The sequence below is a fragment of the Perissodus microlepis genome, chromosome 13 (assembly GCF_051167445.1).
Source record: "Perissodus microlepis isolate ML-2025 ecotype Zambia chromosome 13, ASM5116744v1, whole genome shotgun sequence".
Lineage (NCBI taxonomy): Eukaryota > Metazoa > Chordata > Actinopteri > Cichliformes > Cichlidae > Perissodus > Perissodus microlepis.
Window position 1 is genome coordinate 31,841,263 of NC_140473.1, and position 14,748 is coordinate 31,856,010.

At 46.1% G+C, this 14,748-nt stretch overlaps 1 protein-coding gene across 4 annotated transcripts in view; it reads right to left on the reverse strand.

Annotated features, from left to right (window-relative positions):
* mmrn2a (multimerin 2a) overlaps positions 1 to 14,748 on the reverse strand; it is a 28,255-nt gene that overhangs the window by 2,791 nt on the left and 10,716 nt on the right. For all 4 annotated transcript variants that reach the window (XM_084949463.1, XM_084949462.1, XM_084949465.1 and 1 more), the window contains 8 exons: positions 14,513 to 14,635; positions 13,279 to 13,385; positions 12,050 to 12,130; positions 7,728 to 7,994; positions 2,544 to 2,968; positions 1,162 to 1,359; positions 592 to 1,056; positions 78 to 459 (listed from right to left, as the gene is read on the reverse strand). In XM_084949463.1, coding sequence (XP_084805589.1) covers positions 78 to 459; positions 592 to 1,056; positions 1,162 to 1,359; positions 2,544 to 2,968; positions 7,728 to 7,994; positions 12,050 to 12,130; positions 13,279 to 13,385; positions 14,513 to 14,635 — 2,048 coding nt within the window. The remainder of the gene's footprint in view (positions 1 to 77; positions 460 to 591; positions 1,057 to 1,161; positions 1,360 to 2,543; positions 2,969 to 7,727; positions 7,995 to 12,049; positions 12,131 to 13,278; positions 13,386 to 14,512; positions 14,636 to 14,748) is intronic.

The following is a 14,748-nucleotide window of genomic DNA, read 5'->3' on the forward strand; positions in this document are numbered from 1 at the left end:
GGCAACCCTGACAGAATAGCTCATTCAAAATAAAAGCATCAGCTGCCTGCAGCTGTCCCTTCACAGTAAAGGCGTACCCGTCTGGCCCTGCTTCAGCATGATGATCGTATGCTCGTGTTCTCTCAGCTGCTCCTGCAGGTGCCTCAGGTCCTCCTTCAGAGCCTGGACGGAGATGAAGTCAGCCTCCTCCTCCTCCTCCTCCTCATCCTCGTGGTCCTGCCTCTCCTTCTGCCTGTCCTTCTCCCTCAGGCTGATCATCTTCAAGAAGTCGATCACCTCGTCTCCCAGCAACATCTTCAGTACCCTGCTGTGTCGGCTGGCGTCTTGGAGGAGGATGTTGAAGGTGGTGTCCAGCACCTTTATCTTGGCGTCCTGCTGTCTGTCTGCGTGCTTCAGGCCGGAGACTGAGGCATTCAGGTGGGTCAGGCCGAGGTCCAGAGTCCTGATCCTGCTCTGCTCCTGCAGGAGGAGGATGGAGAGCAAACAGAAACACAGAAAGCAGCCTGTTTAGAAACGCTGTGTGGACCTGTCTCTGGATCGTTATCAGCTGAAACTCATGTCTGCTGTTATTTACAGTTTCATTGCTCGTACCCTGTGGAGGCCAAGTTGGAGCGTCTTTACCGCCGGCTCCCAGTCGCTGCTCGTACCCCAATGCCCTTCCCTGGTGTTCTCGTCCAGAGCTAATCTGTTCTCATTGGCCAGCTCGGTCACGTTGGCCAAGTCCCTCTGCAAGATAGCCACGGTCGCCTGCAGGCTCTCACAGTTGCATTCGATGCGCGAGTTGTTTTTGCAGGCGTTCGGGATCGTCCACAGGCAGTCCATGTCCTCCTCAACATCGTCCAGTCGTTTAACCTGCTGGTTCAGGTTCCCCGCCAGCTCGTTTACATGATTCAGCACCTTCACTTTGGCGTCCTCCACCTCCAGCCCCGTCTCCATGAACAGCACCTGGGTGCGCCGCGCCGTGTCGTTGATCTGCTTTTCCAGCTCCTTAACGTGCCGACTCAGCTGCTGGACGGCGCGCGATGTCACCGCCGCATCCTCCATCAGTGTGGTCACCTGCACGGGACACGTTTCAGTTTCCTGTTTCAGTTCTGATTTTACTGTCAGAAAGCACACTCGTACTGAATGTCAAGAACAAAGTCCTCATGTGTGCAGGCTCACCTTCACCGTGTTGTTGACCACCGTGTTGTCCAGCCGGTCGATGGTGTCCCACAGCTCTGAGGCGTCCGTGGGAGGCGGCAGCTGGTGTGGAGGGTTGGTGGGCGGATGGAGGTCGTCCTGATCCCGCTCATCCTCAGCCATCTGCCACTGGTCCAACTTCAGCTCTGTCAGCGTGGCGTTCATGGCCTGCAGGCTGACCTGAGATCAGCAACAGGAGTTATTAATAAATGTGTTTCATTGGCAACATATGAACAGACTGTACTTAAAAATTAGAGCTGCCCTGACTCTGGCTTCCTCTAACAGCCTGAGGGTCCCGCCAACACCAGCTAATGTTAGATTATAATGACCTATGTCGCCGATCGGACCAACCACACAATGACAGGGAGGAAACATCAGCAATGATCTCAGGGAGGCAACTGCAGCTGTGCATCAACCTCAGGAGAAAGATCATTCAGACACCTGACAGTCTTCTTTGAAGTCAGGCCGTGCAAAACCCAAGAGCTCACACTCTACTGGCCTCAACTAGCATGTGAAAAGTTTGGAAAGGTTGCAGGAGAAAGCCTCTTCTCTCTAAAAGAAACATGGCAGCAGAGCTTTGGTTAGCAAAGCTGCATCAGAATGAAGCGCGTGCGCTCTGAAACCTCATTTTCTAACAGTTCGTGGAAACATTTGTACCCTGCACAAAAAACATGCGATTCATGCAACATGCACGCCAGCCTGTGCAATCTGCATAAGCCCGCCCCCATTTCCTCTATATAACACATTTTCCTCCAGGTGAAGCAAGCTTGCATCTCTAAGGCAGGAAAACAACGAGCTTGTTCGTTGTGTCCAAGAGGAATCAAGAAAAGGCACAACCGTCCAGACTGCATCCATCACAGGAACGATGGTTCAAGAACAAAAAAATAAAATAATGGAGGAACCGCATGTCATCTCCTCTGACACTGTGGCTCAGTCGAAAAAGAAAGTTTGGACAAAAGTAAGAAAGAAAAGAGACAAGAAGAAGAAAACAGCTGGAGATGACAAACTCCAGATTCTCCAGCATCCAGGGACAGTGCCAAAATATTAGGCCGTCAGTGATGACACCCAGGAATAACAGAAGTCATTTTTTTTAAAAGAGAAGCTGGGATGAGGAATACTGGAATATGTTTAAATTAAAAGTTTCATGGAACCTTCTAACGTTTTAGAGAACTATAAATAATGACCAAAAGGATGAATTATTGATCGTGGCCATTTTAAAGATGTTTAAATTCCCAGCCAGGCCTCAGTTTGTCATGTCATCATTTCTTTTCATTTTACATCCTCCTGATTCATTATAAAGGTTTATATCGACATCACCATGAATCCTGTAAAGTGCTGGCATCTCGCCTCCCTCGTGCACTGACCTGCAGCGTCTTCTGCTGGCGTTTCAGCTTCACGTCGATGTCGGCCTTGAAGCTGGTGAGGTTGTAGTGCAGCATTACATGCTGCGAGTGCAGCCTCTTCTCCATCTCAGTCTGCTGCGCCTCCACCTGCCTCTTGACCTCCCCGATGTTCTGAATCACTTCATCTAATCTGGCGTCCAACCGCTCCTCCACCCCATCATCACGCTCCTCCTGAAGAGTCATCTGATGCCCCGCCCCCAGCTGGCTGCTCTTCAGCTGGGCCACATCATGGGCCAGGTCACCTACCCTCTGGCTCAGGTGTTCCAGTGAGTGGTTAAAGCGCTCCATGACCGGCTGCAGCTGGGACCACACCCGGTCCATCATGTAGGGGACAATAAGGGGAATAAGGGCACCGGGATATGGGAGAGGGGCGGCACTGAGGTCATCTGGAAAAAATGAAAATGATGTTTTTAATGTATGGACATTTCAAAATTAAAGGAACCAAACGGTACAAAGGAAACTGCAGTTACACAGCTCAACGACTGTGTGGGTTGTCCTGGAATAAACTACTTGGTTATAATCGATCTGTAAGTAGATCTGTGTGGGAAAAAATGCAAAAAAACCCCAAATATTTTAAATAAAAGGTAGAAAGAATCTAAATGATCATACAATGAGAGCAGGTCCTTCTAACGTCCTGCCATACCTGTGTAACACCTTTGAGTCCACCTGTAATTAATGAAGGTGATCCACAGAGATCATCTCTGCAGTCATGCAGAGGACACTCTCATATGTGCCACCAGCTCGTCTCTCAATCCGCTTGATTTCTGTTTCTCATGAAATATGACGTTTTTCTAAACTGACAAAGGGAGCAGCCCAGCACGCTGTTTATTAATGAGACACTTAACTTAGCCAAAGCTCTTATTCTTACACTGAACTTGGAGTTAAATATTCTGCGTATTCTGATTTCACTGGAGAGTTTAAAACTTTGCATTTATTTATTTCTGCCTTTACTCAGACCTTTGTTGACACGTGAACACACTGTCTTTGTGTTACCTGCTGTGACTGCAGCCATTCCCCAACAACAGCCTTGACAATTTGCATATTAATGACCAAGAAGCTGAGCTCGTTGTTAGTCAGTGTGCTGATGTTTCTCCCAGTGAGAAACTACGTCCAGATGAACAGAATCAACTTGTTGGGACATTTTATTCTTGATGAGCTCATGGTCACATGTGAGGATAGGAACACAGACTGGCCTGCAAACATCCAGCATGGCAGCGCACTCCTTCCTGCTGATATCCATCAACGTGGCTTCACATCTGTCTGCAAACTGCTCCAGTGTGAGCTGAAGGTCATCATTTGATGATGCCAACAAAACCACATCATCTGCAAAAAGCAGAGCTCCTGAAACCTCTGAACAGAAAAGTCTCCACCTCATAGCTGTGCCTAGAAATTCATCCCACTAGAAGTCAAGAACTGAACTGCTGGAACATTAAACTGGAACCTGTGTATCTACTCTGAAACTGTATGAACTGTGTTGTGTGCACAGGTCTGTTTTAATGTCACTGGTTTAATAAATGATGTAATGGTAAAAATGTCCAGTTTCTATCTTCACTGGTTTAAAAGCTGATTCAAAAACACGAGAACAGTCATGACCACATGAGGAGTTGTGGGCTGCAGCAGAAGTTTTGACCTGTTGGCGGCACTAGAAGAACGCAGGAACCTGACAGTAGGATATCAGCCGCTGGGAAACTCTGGACTTCTGAACCAGATTTCTGAAATAAAAATAGAACCCCGAGGGGATATTCGCCCACTGCTGACAAAAACACACTCCCCCCTGTGAATCATGGCTCTCTGGGGAGCTAGACTGGATTGTTGTGCTCTGAAATGGAACCAGCTGAGGCTCCAGTCTGGGTTAAAAACACAGCGGAGCTCCAAAGGGAAGCAAACACACCCCAGACTGCTGCTGGGAGGATTCAGGGGATAGTCGCTGAGCTTTACAGCGCCTTGGGATGGTTTGATGAAAAGTGAACATGCAGACCTCAGGGCGCTGCCGGTCCTTCAGCTGGTCGGAGGCACCTCGGGGCCAAGAGGATCTGATTGTGTTGTTATTGTTATTCCTGGAGTCTGAAATAAATCCAACTGTGCTTACACTTCCTGCTCAGCGATCCCGAGAGGCTCTGAAGGACAGAACAGGCTGAGCCAAAGCCAGCCACAAACTGCTGCTGAAAGCATGAAAGCTGTGTTTCAGCAGAAGCACGTCACATTACGATCACCTCCACTGGGCGGAAACACGTATTTGGCTTATTCCGAGTTCAAATCCAGGCTGCATCTTCGGAAAGTTAGAAAAGTGCTCTTAATCTGAACCTGTTGATAGTCACCAGGTTTCCAGTAAAGCACTTAACAGTGGGGCTCAGGTTAGCGCTACACATACTACACAAAGTGAGTTTCACAGAGGAAAAGGTGTTGGCCTTCAAACCAACTCTTCACTGGAAAAATGTCTTTAAAAAGGGCGAAATATGAATGTAACCCTGAACGAGTCAGAGTGGTGGATGCTAACAGATTAAAGGATTCGATTCTACGGCCGGTTTTGTGTGGAAGACTTTTTCCAGTCTGTGAGTTATTTTTCTGTTGGGAATTGGAACACTTTGAAAGCCCCCCAGAAACCCTCATTTATTGGACAAACATTTAACCCTTTCATGCATGAATTATGACAACCTCAATCAGGATTCTTTTCTTACGTATTTTTATTCATCTTTAGGCATGAAAAAAAGATTTCTTTACATGTCCACCAAGGTGAACAACACTGGCTGACCAGTGGGTGGCAGGTCATGGACACATCAGTGTCCAATGTAGTGGTTTATGTGCAAGTAAACCATCAACATGGACATAAATACAAGAAGACAGCCTTTGAATAGCTGTAGGCACCACTATGTCTGAAAGGGTTAAATGCAACACTTTTGTTTTTGCTCCCATTTTTCATGAGCTGAGCTCAAAGATCTGAAACATTTTCTACAAACACAAAGACCCACGGCTCTCAGATATTGTTCACAAATCTGTCTAAATCTGTGTGAGTGAGCACTTCTCCTTTGCTGAGATAATCCCACCTCACAGGTGTGCCTGTGACTGCTCACACTAAAAGGCCACTCGGACATGTGCAGTTCGATCACACAGCACAACGCCACAGATGTCCCAACCTTTGAGGGATGTCTACCGGAGCAGCTGCCATGAAATGAATGTTCGTTTCTCTACCATGAGCCGTCTCCAAAGGTGTTTCAGAGAATTTGGCAGTACATCCAACCGGCCTCACAACCACAGACCACGTGTAACCACACCAGCCCAGGACCTCCACTTCCAGCACGTTCACGTCCAGGATGGTCTGAGACCGGCCTACCGGACAGCTGCAGCAACAATCGGTTTGCACAAACTGTCAGAAACCGTCTCAGGGAAGCTCATCTGCATGCTCGTGTCCTCACCGAGGTCTGGACCCGACTGCAGTTCGTCGTCGTACAACGCTCACATTTCATGGCGTCTGGCACATTGGCGGTCTGTTCACAGATGAGTCCTGGTTTCACTGTTCAGGACGGATGGCAGACAGCGTATGGGCGGGCGGTTTGCTGATGTCAGCGTTGTGGACCGAGTGGGGTTCTGGTATGGGCAGGCGTCTGTTATGGACAACGAACACATTGCTGGCATTTTGAATCACAGAGATCGTGACACTGATGGTTGTGTCATTCATCCACAACCATCACTCATGTTGCAGCGCGATAATGCACAGCCCATATTACAAGGATCTGTACACAATTCCTGGAAGCTGCAAACTTCCCAGTTCATGCATGGCCAGCTGACTCACCGGACACGTCACCCATCAAGCATGTTTGGGGGGGGGGGGGCTTACGGGTCTGGGTATGCTGGAAGCAAGGGTCCTCACATGTGAGGAATACAAGTGTGTGTGTGTGTGTGTGTGCTCGGCTTTGGAGATGCAGTCCAGACACAAAACCACCTGAAACACTCACTCTGATCATCATGACCTGTTTTCTTTAGCATATTGAGAGGTCAAAGGTCAGCTTACAGTGAGGTCACCTCAGGCTGCAGCTGCAGTCAGGAGAGAGGGAAAGAAATCACACGCTCCCCTGTCAGCTGCAGTGTTTCTATCTAATGATCGTCAGCGTGATTTACGGAGGCGAGCACAGGCGACTTCCTGTTCCGACAAAAGAGCGTCTGTTACACTGAAGCGCTTCATTTCTTCTTCTGTTTGTTGTAAACGTCCCACTTAAGAAGGTGAGACGTCACTTTAAGTTTATTAAAAGGAAAGCTTAATATGGCATTAATTTCAGATGTGAAGTAGAGACTCATTTCTGTCTGGGTGATTTTATCAGGCACAGCTGGATAAATCCACCTTATTCACAGAGCTTCAACACAACAAAAAGTTACAAAAATGCCTCAATTTATGTAAAAAAAGTCTGTAAGAAATGAACCCAAACTTACACAAAATATTGTGGACTGAAATAAAACTTGCTGTTTATCACTGGATGGTTTTATAAACATAAACTAAGGACTCGCTGTCTGTGCTTTCTACACCAGCACAGGAGGCTAAAGCTAACAGCTCCGTCACAGAGATGATTTTATAGATCAGCTGTTATTTTTCTCTGGACTGGAGGTTCTGAAACACTCATAAATGTTCCTCTCAGGATGATGTAGCTGGCTGGTCACTGAGGTCAAAGGTCAGAGAAAACAGAACTGTGGGAAACTGAGAGCTGGCCAATCCCAAACAAGCTGGAAGTGGGGGTGTGATGTCATAGGTGTGCTGGTCGGGTGACTCACACACACTGATGTATATGTAACGGAGGAACAAGCGGATTTCCTTCGGCGGAAGTGTGGGTGGGTGTTTATCAGCAATGGAAGATGTGCTCACGTCTTTATTTAAATAAAAGTCTCAGGAACGCCAAAATAAAAGCCCTGACTTCATCATGCAGGCAGGTTGCAGTTCCTCCAATGTCCACCGGAGGCACCGAAGTTTTTAAGTGTCACCTGTTTAAATTATATTAAGGTTCAAAGTTTGGAGGGGCGTGGCCTCCTTGACTGACAGGTGGATGGTGACACTGTTAGTCGTCTGCTCGGCTTCACCTCAGCTAATTAGAGTCCCTGAACTGGACCTCTGGGTCGTGATTGGCTGTTGGAACCTTCTCAGTACAGACAGAAACTCACCTGGCGTTTGGTGACCGTGCGTTTGGTGTTCCTGCTGTGGGTGATCACGATCGAGGTGGTAGGGGTGTCGGTCGTGGTTGTGAGTGTTCGTCGCATGGTATGATGTATGATGGTGTTTGTGGGCGTGTCCTGGCCCCGGGGTGGGCTGTGTGTCGTTGTCCTGGCTGCTTGGGTAGCTGGCATCATACAGCGTGCTGTCGGGCACTTGGTGGTCGTTCTGTTCGTGGTTCAGGTCTCCGCCCCGCTGCTGGGGCCGAGTATGAACAACTGAAACGTAAAAACAACAGATCAGTGCGAGAAGCTGCAGAAAACGTAAAAACTCAGACTGACAAATGTCTGAGATAATCGAGGTTAACCTAAAACACGCCCAGGAGAAGCAAACCTGGTGTGTATTCTTCTTTGGGAATACTGAACTGAAGGCAGACGGTGACGATACGAGCCTCACTGACCTGAACTAACACAGGGATGAACAGGAAGTCTTGCAGACCGGCAGTGAGAGAGACAGAGAGGCTGATGGGAAACAGGCTGATGTATTTGGGGATTTCTCCGCTGAGCTTCCGTCGTTTTTTTTAGCTCATTGTTGGAATCGCAGCGACAGCAGGAGCACTGATCTCTGAGTCGGTGACCTGCAGGCCGGGTCGAAGGCATAAAATACATCAAAGCAGCTTCTGCGGCTGCAAAGGAAGACAGCGAGGAACACTGTCATCGTTTTCTCCTCTGAGGCTGCAGCACGTCTGAGGTCTTTGAGTTTGGTCCCATCTAAAAGTTTTGTTCATGACAACTCAGAAGAGTTAAAAACTTTTCATTCAGCAGGAACATCAGTTTGGCTGGATCAGATTCAGAGGAGGCCGGGGTGGATGGAAAGATGAAATATGTGACCAGTAAAACCTTTTTGGTAATTTTACGTTGCTAGGCTTATTTTGTGGGTCTGCAGGTGAATCTCTTTGTAATGGTTTGTCATTTTATTCTCCTTTCACATCCTGCTGCAGTCATTTTGCATCCCTTTGTGGCTGTTTGTCTGAAACCACAACAGTTTGTAGATCAGCCTTCCTGTGTGCTCTCTTTGCATCTATCTGGAGCGATTCGGTATCCCACAGTGGTCGTTTTTACTTCACTACATTATGTTGTGTCTCGTTATCATCGTTATTCCTCTGTAGAGTGTTCCTGGTCTTGCATTTCTTTCAGGTGCTTCCTTCAGGGAGCGCTACAGCAGATCTGCCTCCAGGATACCCCCCAGCATCCCTCTGTAATCATTTCACATCCCCTTGATGTAGTTGAGGATCTGTGCCTCTTTTGTATGATTTTAAAATCATTTTCCATTCTTTTGTGCCCATTTTGCATCCCTCCGGTTGCATATTTTTGGTTCTATACGATTTCTTTTTCATCCGTCTGACTGCTGTCATCCTGAATGAACTCGATTCAGTTCGGAGAGTTTCTCCTTCAATTTCTTGAACTCTCTGCCTGCATGACCTCATTCATGCATCTAACCAGGAAGGTCTGAAACTTTATCTTCCTCAGCGATACTTTACCTCAGGTTGGCTGCAAACATTATCCTACTGGGAGCACTCATGTGTCTGCTTCCATATGATCTGCAGTGGACTAAAGAAACTAAAGAATAAGTACAGTAAGCAAATGTGAGTCGCTGTATTTGCGTCTTTGGACGGTTGAATAGTTATTTTGGTCACTTTTAAGAAAAAACCCCAAAGATTTGTTTGTTTTAGCTTCTTAAGTGTGAACATTTGATACTTCTCTTTTCTCTGAATTTAATATTTTAGATATTTTTGGAGCTGAAGAAACTGATAACTGATGATTTAACCGATAGCTGCTGCTCTAAAACAAAACTGTAATCTCGTCTCATTTATCATTTTTAAGACCACTGAGAGGTGATTCAGGGATTCATGGCTCAATTTGTTGTTTTAAAGTCTTGATCTCTTCTCTCTTTAAAAAGCTGGACACACGTGCATTAGCTTCCACTGCAGAGGCTACTACAGCACAAAGAATTTCATGTGATGCAGTGTTTGCAAGTGTTATGAGTGGATGACTCACGCTTGTTGTATTTGAAGGTGTTCCTGTTATTGTGTCCCATCGTGTTAGTGATTTAATTACATCGACCCCAGCTCGCAGGAAGTGGGTTCAATCGTAGGCGCGGTGGGAGCGGACTGTACCGTGTGGAGGTGTGTGAGGAACGGCCTCTTTGTTTGTCTTTCTTTGTTAAATCGAGCCCGTAAAGGCCAAAGGTCTATTTCAGTCCCGTGTTTTTCCAACAACATCGACTGTTTTGATTCTCAGGGTTCTCAGTGCCGCACACGCTATAAATACTTCATGTACTCTGCATGTATCCTGCAGTAATGAAATTTCACGGTACTGCACCGAAGCTGAGAAAACTGTTGTTGTTACTTCCTGTTGAATGAAAAGCAGAACAAAGAGAATCAACCTGCTGCAGTTATAAAACCGAAAAACAGCAGAACAACCAAAAACTTGCTCTCCTCGGTTCATTGATGTTTGTTTGAGTTTCTGCTGTTGCGCGCTCTTAAACTCCCTTTAACGTCTCTTTGTGCTTATTTTGCATCCCTCTAGTCATTCAGTGTCCATTAGATGTTGTTGTTCATTCTTTTGTGGTAATTTCACATTCAGCCCTTTGATTATTTTGTTCGTCTTTAAAAATATCTATCATCATGCATTTCTCTGCGGTAAATTTGCCCTTTTATACACTCATGTTGTTATCCCTTTGTAGTCATTGCTTTTGGTTGTTTAAAGTCATTAAGTTGTTCTGCATCATTCAGTACTAATTTTGCATCCTTTTGTGGGGGTTTTTGTTTAATTTTGGTCATTTTTGCACACCCTTGTAGTCAAATTTTTACTTTTCATGCGTGCTTGTGGTCTTATTCCATCAGTTCATGGTCACTCTACATTTCTTAGTACTTATTTTGCATCCCACTGTAGTCATTTAGGGTGTATTTGATATTCTTTGGCATCTGTTTGTGATAGTCTTAGGTCACTGCAGCCAATGTCGTGTGAAATGTGTCCTGCATCAGGATCACCTCTGCCCACCTGTCCTGCACAATGCTCGGTCTTTTTGCACAACCAGCTGTCATTGTTGCACTTTTCTACTGTCTGGTGTTGCACTGTTTTTGTTCTCCTTCACTGTGCACATGGTTGCAATGATGATAAAGCCACTTGACTTGACTTGCACTCTTCTCCATCAGCTCACTCCAACTTGAATCTTCTCATCAGGCCAGTGTGACCTTTGACCTCTGAACAGTGTGTCCGTGGTTCCCAGATGACTCACTCTTTGTTTATATGTTGCGAATGTGGGAGTAGGGGGTGGGGTGGGGGGTGACCTTGGTACTGGCGCACCCACACCCTCTTCTCCAGGGGAGAGGAGGGAACTTGACCTTTTGTCAATGTGAGCGCGGTGGTTGAGCGCGGTGCTTCCTCACTTTGTTAGAGCAGTAATGAGTCAGAGCGCGGCGTTAACGCAGAGAGTGAAGGTGAAACTCAAGAGCCAACCAATTTATTCTGAGCAAACACGAAGTCGAAAACCACCGCAAACAGAGACCAGCAGGTCAGCCAGAGGTCGCCGTAACCAGTTTTCCCCGGTGTGACCGCAGCAGCACCTCCTGCAGCTGGAGGCGGCTCCTCTACCTGCGTTTGCTCAGCTTATTCTTCCTCCAGGTTTCTGAGGTCATCCTCACTGCAGGACCCCTCCTCCACCCTTTAATGACCAGATCTTTTCACTTGTTGTTCTTAATGAGTACATATCATTATTATTCCCTCTACCTGATCTTTTCTTTACACTTATTCATATTTATTCATTTTACTTTGCTTTTAATAATATGTTTATATTTCTGTGTATCTTTGTGTGATTTTCAGTGATTTATGACTGGAGACTCATTTGGGTCATTTCCTGTTGTTTTTAAATCTGTCATGTGACTGACGTAGCTTTGCATGATTCACAGTCCAGAGTAATCCTTCTTTCTCAGGTCCATGCATCATCAGTGCATCCTGTGTTTGAAACAAGCTGTTTAGCTCATCTCTCTTTTTCTGATTGGTCATTTTTAGGAAGCCTGCTGAGGGGCAGTACTTGTAAGCTTTTAAGAAGAGTTACTACAAACAGATCTGATAGAAAGCTGAGTTCTGGGTCTCGACTGTAAGTGGAAAAGTCTCAAATCGATCACCTTGAGGTGGAGTCTGATTGTTGACACCATCGATGACCACTTCCTGTTCGTTATGACCAACGCACTGATTGGCTCGCTGTGGTTCTACAGTCTGAGACGTGAGTTACCTGAAGAGTCAAAAATGTTTCATTTCCAAGAGCGTACCTGGAGCCTTGACCTCTGCTGTGCCTGCTTCAGATCGTCCAATCAGAGTCGAGCTTTCAGAATCCTGCCGAGGGCCTGAGACTGTTGGAGAAGAAACAAGCTGTAAAACTGCAGTTTAAACTAACAAAGAGAGAGAGTCAGCTCAGAGACGGTCAATAAAAATGATTGTATCCTGTAGGCAGCGGTCCGAGCTGAGACGCCCGCTCCTCCTCCTCTTCCCATAAACTCAGATTGAATCAGAGCTGACGTCCGAGCACATCGAGGGCTCGGAGCAGCAATAATAACAATAATAATAATAAACTGAGGCAGAGAATGAACGACTTTAATGTTTCTCTTCATGAGCTCCTGATTTGAGACTCAGTGATGGATTCATGAACTCGTGGCTTTGACTTTGTGCCTCAGATACTGGAAACAGAAAAACGCAGGCAGCAGCCGTCTCTGTTTTAGCCGGCTACGATCATGCAATAATGTGGCCTGTTTGTGGGGGAGCTGGGAGCTTTGAGAGACGACCGCTGATAAACTTTGAGCGTCACACAAACAGAAGCGAAGAGCAGAGGACGTCCTCCCGCAGATAAACACGGCTGTTCCCACACGCCGAGAAAATCTGGAACACATTAAGTTCCCGAGCGATACTAAAGCCCGCCTGTTCTTGGAAAAGTAAAAATAGACTCCAGCGGAGGGAAACCAGAACCAGGCGTCCATTCAGAGCAACTCTAAATATGCTCCATCCTCATCTCCTCTATTAAAACGAGCAGTTTATGAATAACCGCGGCTGCTTTCAGGCTCACTGTGGGCGTCGGGATCAAACTCACTAAACATAAATATTAATAAATATGTTTACATCATAAATACAAAAGGATTTCTATCATTGAAAGGACAATAATATAAATAAAACACATTTTCATACGTTATTCCCTGAATATGTTATTCAGGCTGTTTCTGTTCACTTGTTTCTGATTTTGGAACCACATTAAAGTGCAGTGGATAAATGTAATCAGGCTGCTTTTAACCCAAACAAACCAGAGCAGATTTTAGCCAGCGAGTGCAGCCACCTAAAGGCCAAAACAGGAAGGGCACCAAACAGGACAGGAACTCTTAAGGTGGACTTTTAATGGATAACTCTCTGATGTCAGTCTGAGCGTTTGTGCTACAACCTGCGCAACACTGAAGTCTGCTTCACAAAAACATCCTTAACGCGGACTCGAGTGACGGTGATGCCGCTGACTCACCTGTGTCCTCGCAGTTGTGTCCTCCATGTCCCGGACAGCAGCGCCACAGCAGAGCGGTTACGATCTTCTGCTGCTGCCTGTAAATCGGCCGTGTGGACAGCTTGTACCTGCACATGAACACACACAAACACATCGTGGTTACTGCTGCTCTATAGAAGCCATCACCTTCAGCAAAGACGTCACGTCTGTGGGCGGGTTGACTCCCAAAGTTTAAGGTTTATTCTGACTCTGAACTTTCAGATTCAGGATTTTGAGACAGGAAAACATGAGAAATATGAAAAATCAAGCTGGACCCAGGTCAGTGAAGGGATAAAAACATGCTTTCTACTGTCTACTAAAGTTACACTGAAAACACACATCAAAGTAGTTTGAAGATGATAATTAGTGACAGGAGGCTTTTAGATCTGATGCCACTGTCACCAAGCACTTTGGTGAGAGAAGGAAGACAGGATACAGACATGCTGTGGAAGAGAGACAGAGATTAATAACAAGAGACAGAATAAATGCATGAACTAGTTTTTCAGCGTCACTCTGAGACAGGATATTTCTAACTTTAGAGATGTTGCACAAATGGAAGAAAGCAGTCTTACATATTTGTTTAATATGTGCGTTGAAGGTCATGTCCTGGTCAAAAATGACTCCAAGGTTCCTCACAGCGTTACTGGAGGCCAAGGTAATGCCATCCAGAGTTAGAATCTGCTTAGATACCATATTTCTAAGATTTTCAGGGCCGAGTACAATAACCTCAGTTTGATCTGAATTAAGAAGCAGAAAGTTAGCGGCCATCCAGGTCTTTATGTCTTTAAGACATTCCTGCAGTTTAACTCATTGGTGTGTGTTATCTGGCTTCATGGACAGATAGAGCTGGGTGTCATCTGCATAGCAGTGTAAATGTATGCTATGTCTTCTGATGATGCTGCCTAAGGGAAGCATGTATAATGTAAACAGAACTGGTCCTAGCACTGAACCCTGTGGAACTCCATAATTAACCTCAGTGTGTGAAGAGGACTCTCCATTTACATGCACAAACTGGAGTCTATTAGATAGATATATATAATATCTACATATTAAACAGATTTGGAAGTTACTGAGCAAAGATCGACACATTTTACACTGTAGGGTCGAGAGTTCACGATGTTATAGAAACCTCACGATCCCCAATGAGAAAACCTAAAATGATCAACGAATGAGTCACAGTCTTCTTCAGCTGAAGCCACGAACCAAAGACACTCACATGGTCAGGTGACAGTCGGGCGTCCCGCTCGGACATGGACTCTGAGACTTTATGGTGTACTTCTCTGTTCCACACGTAACTGCCATCGTTTGCACATGCTGATGCACGAACGGACACCAGTTCCTACACAAAGCGCGTGCGCACACGCACACACACACACACACACACACACACACACACACACACAGAGTCAGGATGTAGTGTGATATGTCCACAGTTTTCCTGCTAAGAAAAAA